Source organism: Henckelia pumila, chromosome 3 (genome assembly GCF_033568475.1).
Source record: "Henckelia pumila isolate YLH828 chromosome 3, ASM3356847v2, whole genome shotgun sequence".
Classification (NCBI taxonomy): Eukaryota; Viridiplantae; Streptophyta; class Magnoliopsida; order Lamiales; family Gesneriaceae; genus Henckelia; species Henckelia pumila.
In genome coordinates this window covers 121,388,148-121,400,442 of record NC_133122.1, presented here as the reverse complement: position 1 = coordinate 121,400,442, position 12,295 = coordinate 121,388,148, and the positions used below count along the sequence as shown (strand labels likewise).

Genomic DNA, 12,295 nt, shown 5'->3' with positions numbered 1-12,295 from the left:
AAAATAAAATTTAATATGCAATTTTTTAGTATTATAAATCACTGGAAATTAGAATTCTAATTTAATACAAATCGGAACACCCAAATATCAAATATACAACTTGCAGCAATTTCCCGAACTCCTCATTGTTCCTCATGGCCAACAACATGCGCCTCGGGATTATCCTGTTCTTGCTATCACACGCAGCATTTTAAGTCAACTCCAACACCTTCAATCACCAACCAAATTGTTGGATCAAAAAAACGAAATATACGATGAAAATCAACAAACAAACAAAGCCCAGCAACAAGAGACACAAAAAAACACACCTCGGAAACTAGATATTCAAAACCACATTGTTATTTATTCTTGATTATTCGACTGTATATTAGCGAAAAGAGTATAATTGTAATAATTCTTGAAGAAAACAAAAAACCAGAACCAAAATCCAAAACAGATCCAAGAAACAAAACCCGGCAAAAAAAAAACTCACAGAACCTTGCAAGGCGGTGCTCCATGTTTGCATGCTTAATAATTGCTTCTAGAAGCCCAGGTGAAACCCCAGTGTGCACAAGTTGATACGCAGCTCGAGCTCCAGATATGTCATCATGAATTTCTCTAAGCCTTACAGATAGCAAAGGAAGGCTCATGCTTTAGATCAAGTTCAACATCCCATTTATGAGATGCTTCTCCAACAAATTATCCAATAAAGCACACGACAGGGAATATATTACTTCACTGTAAGTCAATTTATAACAAGGAAAACTCAAGCTACATGCCAAGAAAAAAAAATCAGAAAAAACCAAACTCGGATGCCTTATTGAATTCATCTTCGCCTTCAACAAAATCAAGTGCAAGTTTTCAAGCTCTGCAACATTGAGGGGTCGTACATGAAAATAGGGCCTCCTGATAGTTGTTTCAAAACCATTGATCTTAGAATTAAACTCTTTAGCTCTCTTATATATCTCTTCCCTAATAGGTTCCTGGCTCGCACCACTTAAACTTGGAAACAACCATGCCTCAGTCATTTCCTTGACAACAAATCAAGAACTATTTACCATAATACCATCTATTCTCCGGACAACAAAAACCCAAGACTAACCTTTTTGGTGAATTAAATCAAATACCAAGTAAACCAAGGCACTACAACAGATCATTCTTTGAAATTGAAAATTCCTCTACCCATCCATCAAAACAGCGGAAAACATGCACTACACAAAAAATTCCCAGTTGACAAGCATCGAGAAAATCTAAACACAACAGAGTTACAAGCATCTTCAACAACGAAATGAATTCCAACAAACAAAGGGCAGATCTAACACCAACAAAGCAATCATATAGCAACATATCAATGCCCAAATGCATCTCCAAAAAAAAAACAAATGAAACATATTGAGGAAATTACCTGTGGGTTACAAAGAGTTCAAGCAACCTGTGTCTCCAACCGTGTGTTCAAAGCATCAATATTGATGGATCGGACATGCTTCCAGTGGCTTCTGCATATTGGACAGTAGCTTCGACCTAATATGAATATCAACCACAAAGTAACCAATAACCAATAACCAATAACCAATAACCAATATTCGCACACAAAATTAGTTATTGTACGATGCAATTAAAAACCGCATTTTGAGATATACGTCTCTTCCTCTTTCTTTAGTTAGCTTTGTTTATTGTGCTTCTTAACATGCCCGTGTTAAAATCGTTAGAGAGCAACATGAAATCCGGTTTTTTAATTTACATGTTTAAAATTCCGGGCATAAATTACCAAATTTCGGTTACTAAATTCTCAACAATAAAAAATAAATTAAATCTTCCAACAATTACACATAAAAAGAACTCGAGGTTCTAGCTGACAAGTTGATCCATCATGTTGATATCAAATCAAGTAACTATTGGTACTCTTTGGGTTTATTTGACATGTTGGAGAAATTTACCTCTTCATGAGTCTAAAAACATTACTATAATGATCAACTCTATATCCATTAATTTTACAAACAGATAAATAATTTTAATGCCAACTTGGACCTACACAGGGGGTCATTCCACTTTATTTTTCACATTCTCGGGATAAATTATTTTTAATTCATTAAAATATTTTTAAAAGCCCATATATATTTGCAATGTAATGGCATTTCTACGGGATAATTGGACCAATAACCTTCATAGTAGGGGTCGCTTTGTGTGGTAGTAGAAACAATTGGTCGCCATTTTCTTTGAGGTTTAAGCACATGAATAACCTTATAAAATGCTTAACTAATGACCTTTCAGATAATCCATTTATACCAACTGCTTGTCCTTGGTCTCATTAACAAAAGCTGAATAAAATGTTGAAAGGCTAATCAGTAATCAAACCAGTAATAAAGTACAGAAAAATGCATAAACATAGATTCCATCAAGTATATTTCATGATAGTAGCTTCAGCATCTACAGAATTCATGATAAAAAATAGATGTGACAGTAGGCATCAAATTTATCAAAAAGATAGTTTTGATTATGGCAACACCACTGTGACGCCCTGGGCTGAAAAGGCAGGGAGTGATCGCCGGTGCCAAGAGGTTGCACGGACAATGAGCGGCTCATGGTAGGCTTCTAGGCGGAGGGAGACATGAATGAACCGATTTCGTGCCAGAATGAGAGGGGATTCTGAGACTGTGTAGGTATGGGACTACATAGTTGAGGAGGGTTTAAAAGATTTTATATGTACTGCTCATATCAAGAAGGTGCATCTTCTTTTCGGGAGCTCATCACATAAGAACTCCAAAGTTAAGCGTGCTTGACTTGGGGCAATTATAGGATGGGTGACCCCCTGGGAAGTTTCTCAGGGTGCGTGTGAGTGAGGACATAAGCACGCTGAAAAGACCCGTCTTGATACAGTGGGTCGTTACAAATGGTATCAAAGCCGACCTCTCTTAGTACGGTATGGTTCGGGGACGAACCAAGCGGAAGTTGGTGGACATGTGACGCCCTGGACTGAAGAGGTAGGGAGTGATCGCCGGTGCCAAGAGGTTGCACGGACAATGAGCGGCTCCTGGTAGGCTTCTAGGCGGAGGGAGACATGAATGAACCGATCTCGTGCCGGAATGAGAGGGGATTCTGAGACTGTGTAGGTATGGGACTACATAGTTGAGGAGGGTTTAAAAGATTTTATATGTACTGCTCATATCAAGAAGGTGCATCTTTTTTTCGGGAGCTCATCACATAAGAACTCCAAAGTTAAGCGTGCTTGACTTGGGGCAATTATAGGATGGGTGACCCCCTGGGAAGTTTCTCAGGGTGCGTGTGAGTGAGGACATAAGCACGCTGAAAAGACCCGTCTTGATACAGTGGGTCGTTACAACCACAGTTTTAAAAAAGTGAAAACGACCACAGTTTTAAAAATGTGAAATTACCGGTTCCAAATCCCCGGCAGTAGCAGGAAATTCCTTCAATATATGCTTAACAACATGCTCGAGTTTGTCCCTTCTTTGGAAGCATTCTTGTACGGAGCTAAACAAATAGAAATACATGAAGTCTTTCTAGTTTGAATTTTAAAATCAGATTGTCCATGAAAACATGATGATTTTGATATCTTCAAATGATGTTCATACAAACACGACAATTATGATAGCTTCAAATAGTTGTTCATTATTACTTAACTTCAATGCATTTACTACTGGAAAAAATCACATTTAGTTGTACATCCTCTTACACGATAATTTAATGATTGAATATATTTTTTTCATTGATTAAGGCCATACGAGAACTCAAAGGGTTGGATATACATATGCTTGATAGCTTAATTTTGTACAGCCACTTGAACTCTCTCATTATAGTGTTAGCATTTAATTTATGTAAGAAAGAATAATAGTTGGACAAATGCAAATTGAGGTAGGCATCACATTGATCCAGAATGTATCAAATATGGCATCATAATTGGCACAAAAAACTTCATGCCCACCTATGGAACTGAATTTCTAAAGAAATATTCATGGGAGCAACAGAACATCATGATTTGAGCAAAGAAATGTAATAGAGATTTGCTCTCACATTGTTCCAGCTACTTGTGTGCTGACATGGGTGACATTGTCCGAAAAAAGTTTAGCCAACCCAAAATCACCAATTTTAGGGAGGAAATTCTGATCAAGAAAAATGTTCCTAGCTTTTATTTCTTGATGGACAATACGTGACTCAGCATCCTCGTGAAGAAACGCAAGGCCAGAAGCCGTACCCATACAGATTTCCGCCATCTTAGACCAGCAGAGCTCCATATGTTTAGCTTTCGAGCCTGAGATGTATAGTGACAGTGGTCGGTTATACATAAGCTGAAATTGCCAAATTTCAAGAAATACAAAGTTCTGAACATTACCAAGTAAGGCACTGGCAAGACTATTGTTCTCCAAATACTCGTACACCAAGCTTCTATAGGGACCCTCGATGCAACAACCAAAGAGCTGTACGAGGTTTGGGTGTTGGACTTTTGATATCATGTTAATCTCTGTCAAGAATTCACTGCTCCCTTGCTTAGAATTAGCAGAAAGATTCTTGATGGCAACTTTGGTCCCGTCCCTCAGAACTCCCTGAAAGTACATACGTATTTTAGAACAAAAAAATGGGACCTAAGTTCCTAGATAAAGGTGACAGAGAAATACACGACATTGGTAAAAAGACAAATGACTATAAACTAACCGCACCTTATATACCTCACCAAAACCTCCACGACCGATTTTGTTCGAGTTCATCAATCCCCCTCTGATTTTCTTTATTTTTCTAAAAATCCAAAACTCACAAGATCGAATCAAAAAAAACCAAAGTTGATCTGGAGCCAAACACAAGGAGTTTAAAAAAAACTTGAATCCACGCTAGAAGACAAAGAATCGATCGAAAATCAGTGTTCAAACTCACCAGAGAAGAAGCGCATAGAAGCAAATCGCGGAAACTCTTCGATCGCACGAACAAAGAGCTCAAATCAGCCGATCTTTGATTCAAAACAAAGATTATGTTGTGGGGAACAAAAGCACAAAACAAATTTTATGATTCATGAGAAAAGGACGGGTGATTCGACGGCAAGAGTGGTTGGCTAGGGTTGGAAACGAGAAAGGAATCACGACACAGAGTTGAAGAAGATGGAAATGAAATAAGACATAGCGAGTGAAAGCCAAGGAAAAAATATATAATTTTTTTAAAAAATAAAAATATCAAGGACAACGGTTTTATTAAAACCGTTGTCTTTGACCCTAAAAAACCCGCTCATAGACAACGGTTTTTAAAAACCGTTGTCTTTGACATATAACTGTTGTCTTTGTTAATTAAAATATTGTCAACAACAACGGTTTTCATAAAAACCGTTGTTAAATACCATAATACAACGATTTTGTTGAAAAACCATTGTCTTTTGTATGTTGTTGATACCCAAATTTGTTGTAGTGTAGATTGTGGATAAAGATGAACTGATCAAGAAGAGGATCATGACTGCAAAGGATATGCAGGTCATCTATGCCAACACCAAGCATAGAACTTTGCATTTTGAGTCAGGAGAGCATGTTTTCTTGCGATTTTCACCTTTCCGAAAGGTGATGAGAATTGATCTCAAGGGTAAGTTATCGCCGAGGTTTATCGGTCCGTTCGAGATCCTAAAAAAATTCGGAGACATGGCTTACCGTTTGGCGTTACCGCAATATCTTTTTAGAATTCACAACGTGTTCCATGTGTCATTACTTCGTAAGTACATTGCAGATGAGTCGCACGTTCTGCATCCAACAGAAGTACAGTTGAAGCCAGATTTTTTGTGCGTGGAGAGACCACTCAAAATCATCGGCCGGTAAGACAAAGTGCTTAGAAATAAGAGCATTCCTCAAGTCATGGTTCAATGGCAGCATCAAGGCTTTGAGGAAGCGACTTGGGAGTTGGAGAGTCGTATGCATTATGAACATCCGGAGTTGTTTTGATTATATTTTATTTTTGTAGTTTAGTTGTAAACTATTGTATTGACCCGCGCCGTGATCACCTACTAATCAGAACTTATGTGTAACGCCCCGTTTTTATCTTAAATGAGTTTATTTGAGATAATCAGAGATTCCAGAGTTCAAGAGACGACTTGTATTTGATCAGGGACTACTTTGCAAATTTCGGAATTTTCAGGGACTAAAACGCAAAAAATGGAATTGTTATAATATCTAGACTTTGACTAAGTCTCCCATTCTCCCTTCATCCCTCCCAAACGTTTCTCTCCCCCATTGAAGAACTCAACGTGAGTTTCAAGCTTTTGGATTTCCTCCCGAGCTCGATCCGTCCGTTAGAAATTATTTCTGTAGGCAGATTAGCGATCACGGCTGAGAGAGCTTCGTTATACCGTAAGTATTTCTCCGATCGGATATGTTTTGTTTTTCGGAGGTGGTTAGAATCGATTTAGATTCTAGTATGTTGTTCCTGGCGGAGTTCTGATCGTTTATTATCTGTCAGTTTTGAATTAGAGCGACGTTCGGATTTGTTATGAATTTTTGAAGGGATTTTCGAAAAAGTGAGTTTTGTGATTTGTTGGAATTGGATTGTTTTGGTTGAATGTTGATTGATATGAGTTGCTTAGAGTGATATTATGCTGTTTGCATTTTCGGTTAGTTGAATTTATAGCCGTTATGCCGCCGGTTTGAGATTTTGGAAATTGGAGATTCCTTTGAGTTTTTGGGAGTTGCTCGTTTTGAATGGATTGATATTGGATTGATTTTATCTCCGCAGATTAGTTGAAGATCGTGGAGTTCCGAATTGGCAACTTTCGAATCGTTGAAGAGTTGATCGAGGTTTGGTATCGAGTTGATCCATCCTCGAAAGTTGAATTGAATTATCTTTATCGTTGAACTTGATTTGGAATGGAATTTTGATTTGGAATTCTTGTATCGATGTTGTTTCCAGGTTTGGAGCATCGACGTTGTTGAAAAGAGGTATAAGATGACTTGGAATGGAATGGAACGAATGACTCGAATCCGACATGATTCGAGTGTTCCGAAAAAATCACATATTTGCATGTTAATTGATTATTTGAGTTATGTTGCATTGCATTCATATTGAGCATATGAACCCTGATTTGAATAGCGGGCAGGACGTCCCTTTTGATGATAGACGTTTTGGGAATTATATTGTGAGTGGCCTGGGTGTAGCTGTTTCACCTAGTGCTAGCATACTCCTTATAGTTGCACCAAAGTCTAGAGGATGGAGATACGTAGCACCACCTCGATCGGGAGAGTCGGTGAGTTGTTTACGTGATCTCGTCCTCGGGATCCCAAAAGCAAAAGCTGAAATGTTTTGATTATCCGACTTGATAATCTCAGATTTAAAGACATGCATTGCATTTATGCATATGAATTGAGTTTTAGACATGCTTGTGGAATTGCATGGTTGTTATTTGAATATGTAGAAGATGATGCATTTCGTTTGAGATATTTTTATGATATTGCATGTTTGTCTCTTTTACTGGGAATATTATTCTCACCGGATTATCCGGCTGTTGTCTTGTCTTTGTATGTGTGCTTGGCAACAGGTGGGGCAGGACCGAGTCAGAGATCGCATGGCTAGGTGGTCGAGTTGATAGAGTGAGGCCTTGTTGTTGTAGAAGTCGATTATGTAATCGAACTTGTTTTGTAATGCATTGAAGTTAGATTGAAGCATGTTCTATTAGTTTGAGATTGTACAACTTTAGAACTTCATGTATTGTATTTTGATAGTTTGGATATCAATGCATGCTTATGATTAAGTTGGTTTATGGTTTTGCACTTTCCCAAGCTTTAGATTGGCTTTTTGGGAGTGTTTTTAAGTGCAACTCGAAGGGGCAGTGCGCCCACGCGATTGGAGGAGCGCCCACGCCCTCCTAGGCTTCAAATTTGCCTTTTTCCGAAGGCACGGCGCGCCCGCGCCCTTGTATTCGAATCCGCGGCGCGCCCGCGCCATTAACGGCGCGCGCGCTGTAAAAAAAAAAAAAAAAAATTTGCTTTATCTCTTGGATCTTTGGATGTCTATTGATAGGATTAATTCTTGATTATATGATTAGAATCGGGGTCTCACATTAAGTGGTATCAAAGCGATAAGATTCTTTGGACTGAATTTAGAAGTGAGCAGGGTAGATCGAGTCCGCATGAATTCAATTCTCGCATGTGATTGAGTTATTTAAATCGATTTATTTAAATACCATGCGAGCATATTTTATTTGTTGAGAATTATCTAAGTTACATGATTACGTGATTGAATTTTAAAGCATGAATTATTTGAGATATGAACTGTAATTCACCTGTATCCGGAATTCTGGGATGTTGCAAGGGCACCGATTGCAGTGATTGAGTTATCTTGTGTCCTAACATTTGATAATCAGATGGGTCCTCGACGAGTTATTAACAGGAACCCACCACCAGTTATTCCTGCTACTGAGCAATCTAGTACTGAAACTGTTGAGATGGATGCTACAGCGACACCTATGGAAACCCTGCTGAAGAGGTTTCAGTCTTTTAATCCGCCGTTGTTGATGGGCACTGAAAATCCAGTTGATTGTGAGAGTTGGTTGGATGATATCGATCAGCTGTTTGATTCTATCGATTACTCAAATGACCACCGAACCAGGTTAGTCATTCATCAGCTTCGTGGTGTTGCTAAGAACTGGTGGATTATGACGAAGAAAGCAATGGAGAGTAGAGGTATGGAAATTACTTGGGCTCTTTTCAAGTCTGAGTTCTATAAGCGGTTTTTCCCCGTGTCGTACCGAAAGGACAAGGGAGCCGAGTTTGCAAATCTGAAGAAGGGGAATTTGAATATTGAAGAGTATGTAGCCAAGTTTGATAGTCTGTTACGTTTTGCACCGCTGATTGCCAGCGATGAGGAAGCTAAAGCCGACCAGTTCATTAATGGTTTGAACCCCGACGTCTTCACGTTGGTAAACACCAATAGGCCTAACAATTTTTCGGATGCCATGAATCACGCAAAAGGTGCTGAAGCAGGTTTATGGAGACAGAGAGGAGGTCAGTTTGTGCCGCAGCAGCAGCAAGAACAGTTTCAGGCACAACCTTTTCAATTTCAGAATCAACCATCGAGTTTTGAAGGTGGTAGCAGTGGAGCTAATAGGAAGGAATACTATCATCCAAAAGGGAAGCAGTTTAAGAAGCACGGAACCAGTTCTTCGAGCTCTAGTGGTTTGAGACAGTATGGATCGGGACAGAGTTCGGGACAGTCAGGCATGTCTTGTGCAAATTGCGGAGGTCGTCACTCCAGTGATCAGTGTAGAGGTATTTTTGGAAGCTGTCATATTTGTAACCAGGCGGGGCACTTTGCAAGAACGTGTCCTCAGCGTGTCCCTGAGCAAGCACAGAGTGGAAATTTCTTGAGACAGACAGCTCAGCCTCAGCAGCAAGCACCTTCTGTTCACTCTTTCCAACCTCAGCAGCAGAATAGGCAGGAAGGTAATCAGTATGGAAGCCAGCCTCCCAGACAGCAGGCACGAGTCTTTGCTTTGTCTGAGGATCAGCAGACTCAGGCTGCACCCGATAATGACAGATCAGGTAACGTTCGATATTGAGTTCCCTATTCTTATTGGAATGTTAGATTCTGGCGAGTCTCTTGCCTTCTTATTGAAGAATCTGTTTATGTTTAACGTGCCTCTATTAAATTGTTGAATTGTCGAATTGATGAATACTCCAGTAGTGTTGTTCTATTAACCGGATCTTTCAGAAGAATTAGTAGAGGTTATGAATTCTTATCGTTGATTTCTTATCTTGTGGAATGAGAATTATACTGATCTTTCGGAGCTTTTGAGAATTGGATAGCAGATTGTGGTACCAAGCAGTTGTACGTTATTCTTCGATGTCTGAATTCTTTTGGATTGAATGGTCTTCTTCGATTGTATGATTTGATGATGGAATTTCTGTCGATCAGCGATCTCTTCTTATCGAAATTTACGGGATGTATTCTTGTTCAGAAGAATCACTTATTAGCTTGATGCATCGAGACAGCTAAAGACACTCGAGACTCAATGTCTGAATCTGGACTTTGAGCTCGCAGCGATCTTATTGATTTGAAGATCTGTTATCTTTTGTCTTATGAGGAAATTTACGTGATCTGTTATAATATTTGGAGTTGGAGAAATTGTTTTCACAGATGAAATTGATTTGGAGACAGAAAAGAAGATTAGATTGTTTGAGATTCTGACTGCGAATCTTTATCTGAGGAATTTTATGCAGCAACCGATGTTTTGAAATGTTCTTATTTTATCTACTATCTGAATTAGAGTGACCTATTGCTGGAATCTGCTATTATTTTCTGTACTGGATGACTTTCAGTCAAGATTAGAAGATTGATATATTGTCATAGGTAGTCAGATGTCTTGTTTTTGCCGAAGTCTGTCATTTTAGATAGAGATTTTTGATGCACTCGTTCTTTCGGCATAGATTTCGATGAGATTTTGTTGTCTGAATTCAAAATTTTCAGTTCGATACCCTCAGAACTACGGACAGCCAGAGCAGATGAGTTGAACTTTTGAAGTTATGCCATGACCTGTAGTGCTTGACTTAGCACTAGTTGACAGAATTCTTTATTCTTGGAGATTTGAACTGTTTTGGAGTATTGAACTTGAAAATTGAGTTGATCGCTATGTTGATCAGTTATTGTCTCCTTACAGATTTGTTTGGAGTTGTCGAGCCCGAAGTTAGCAGCAATTGTTCGTTTCAGAGATTTGGAGAAAGAACGATATAGAGAATCAACCTAGTGACGTTGTTGTTGTTTAGATTGTATAGCTTTTGATACAATATTTTGTTGTAGCTTATCCAGAGTTGGAGCTACTGCCTTGAAAGGTAAAAGCAGTCATCGTAGCGGGATAGCATACTCGTGACAGTTGGTTCTCGAGTTTCCCTTTCAAATCACATATCGCATCGATACTTGTTCTAGCTTGTGGAACTCGTATTTGGTTGATGGATTGAGTTTTGTTATGTTTTATTATGATTTCATCTTGAGCCTATCTTTGATTCAGCGGGCAGAATCGCCCTTTTTGTTTAGACGTTTAAAAACTATGATTGTAAGATGGAAATTTCTTGTCGAGATAGAAGATGAATCGAATTGTGACTAAGCAGAGGAAGATTATTCTGACGAGAATGAGTCGACTTTTGATTGACGGACTTGAAGGAATAAGTTGAGAGATACAGTTCGTGTTAGAACCGTGTTTGATTTCGAGGACGAAATCTTTTCTTAGAGGGGGAGAATTGTAATGCCCCGTTTTTATCTTAAATGAGTTTATTTGAGATAATCGGAGATTTCAGAGTTCAAGAGACGACTTGTATTTGATCAGGGACTACTTTGTAAATTTCGGAATTTTCAGGGACTAAAACGCAAAAAATGGAATTGTTATAATATCTAGACTTTGACTAAGTCTCCCATTCTCCCTTCATCCCTCCCAAACGTTTCTCTCCCCCATTGAAGAACTCAACGTGAGTTTCAAGCTTTTGGATTTCCTCCCGAGCTCGATCCGTCCGTTAGAAATTATTTCTGAAGGCAGATTAGCGATCACGGCTGAGAGAGCTTCGTTATACCGTAAGTATTTCTCCGATCGGATATGTTTTGTTTTTCGGAGGTGGTTAGAATCGATTTAGATTCTAGTATGTTGTTCCTGGCGGAGTTCTGATCGTTTATTATCTGTCAGTTTTGAATTAGAGCGACGTTCGGATTTGTTATGAATTTTTGAAGGGATTTTCGAAAAAGTGAGTTTTGTGATTTGTTGGAATTGGATTGTTTTGGTTGAATGTTGATTGATATGAGTTGCTTAGAGTGATATTATGCTGTTTGCATTTTCGGTTAGTTGAATTTATAGCCGTTATGCCGCCGGTTTGAGATTTTGGAAATTGGAGATTCCTTTGAGTTTTTGGGAGTTGCTCTTTTTGAATGGATTGATATTGGATTGATTTTATCTCCGCGGATTAGTTGAAGATCGTGGAGTTCCGAATTGGCAACTTTCGAATCGTTGAAGAGTTGATCGAGGTTTGGTATCGAGTTGATCCATCCTCGAAAGTTGAATTGAATTATCTTTATCGTTGAACTTGATTTGGAATGGAATTTTGATTTGGAATTCTTGTATCGATGTTGTTTCCAGGTTTGGAGCATCGACGTTGTTGAAAAGAGGTATAAGATGACTTGGAATGGAATGGAACGAAGGACTCGAATCCGACTTGATTCGAGTATTCCGGAAAAATCACATACTTGCATGTTAATTGATTATTTGAGTTATGTTGCATTGCATTCATATTGAGCATATGAACCCTGATTTGAATAGCAGGCAGGATGGCCCTTTTGATGATAGACGTTTTGGGAATTATAT

The 12,295-nt window shown here is 38.8% G+C and overlaps 1 protein-coding gene across 1 annotated transcript; it reads right to left on the bottom strand.

The window, feature by feature from the left end:
• Window positions 1-632: 632 nt before the first annotated feature.
• Window positions 633-4,700, bottom strand: LOC140889403 (putative serine/threonine-protein kinase). Its single transcript, XM_073297117.1, has 5 exons — window positions 4,653-4,700; window positions 4,328-4,538; window positions 4,009-4,246; window positions 3,372-3,468; window positions 633-1,010 (listed from the first exon to the last, which is right to left on the bottom strand). The coding sequence occupies exons 1-5, from the start codon at window positions 4,698-4,700 to the stop codon at window positions 633-635; spliced, it is 972 nt and encodes a 323-aa protein (XP_073153218.1).
• Window positions 4,701-12,295: the final 7,595 nt, after the last annotated feature.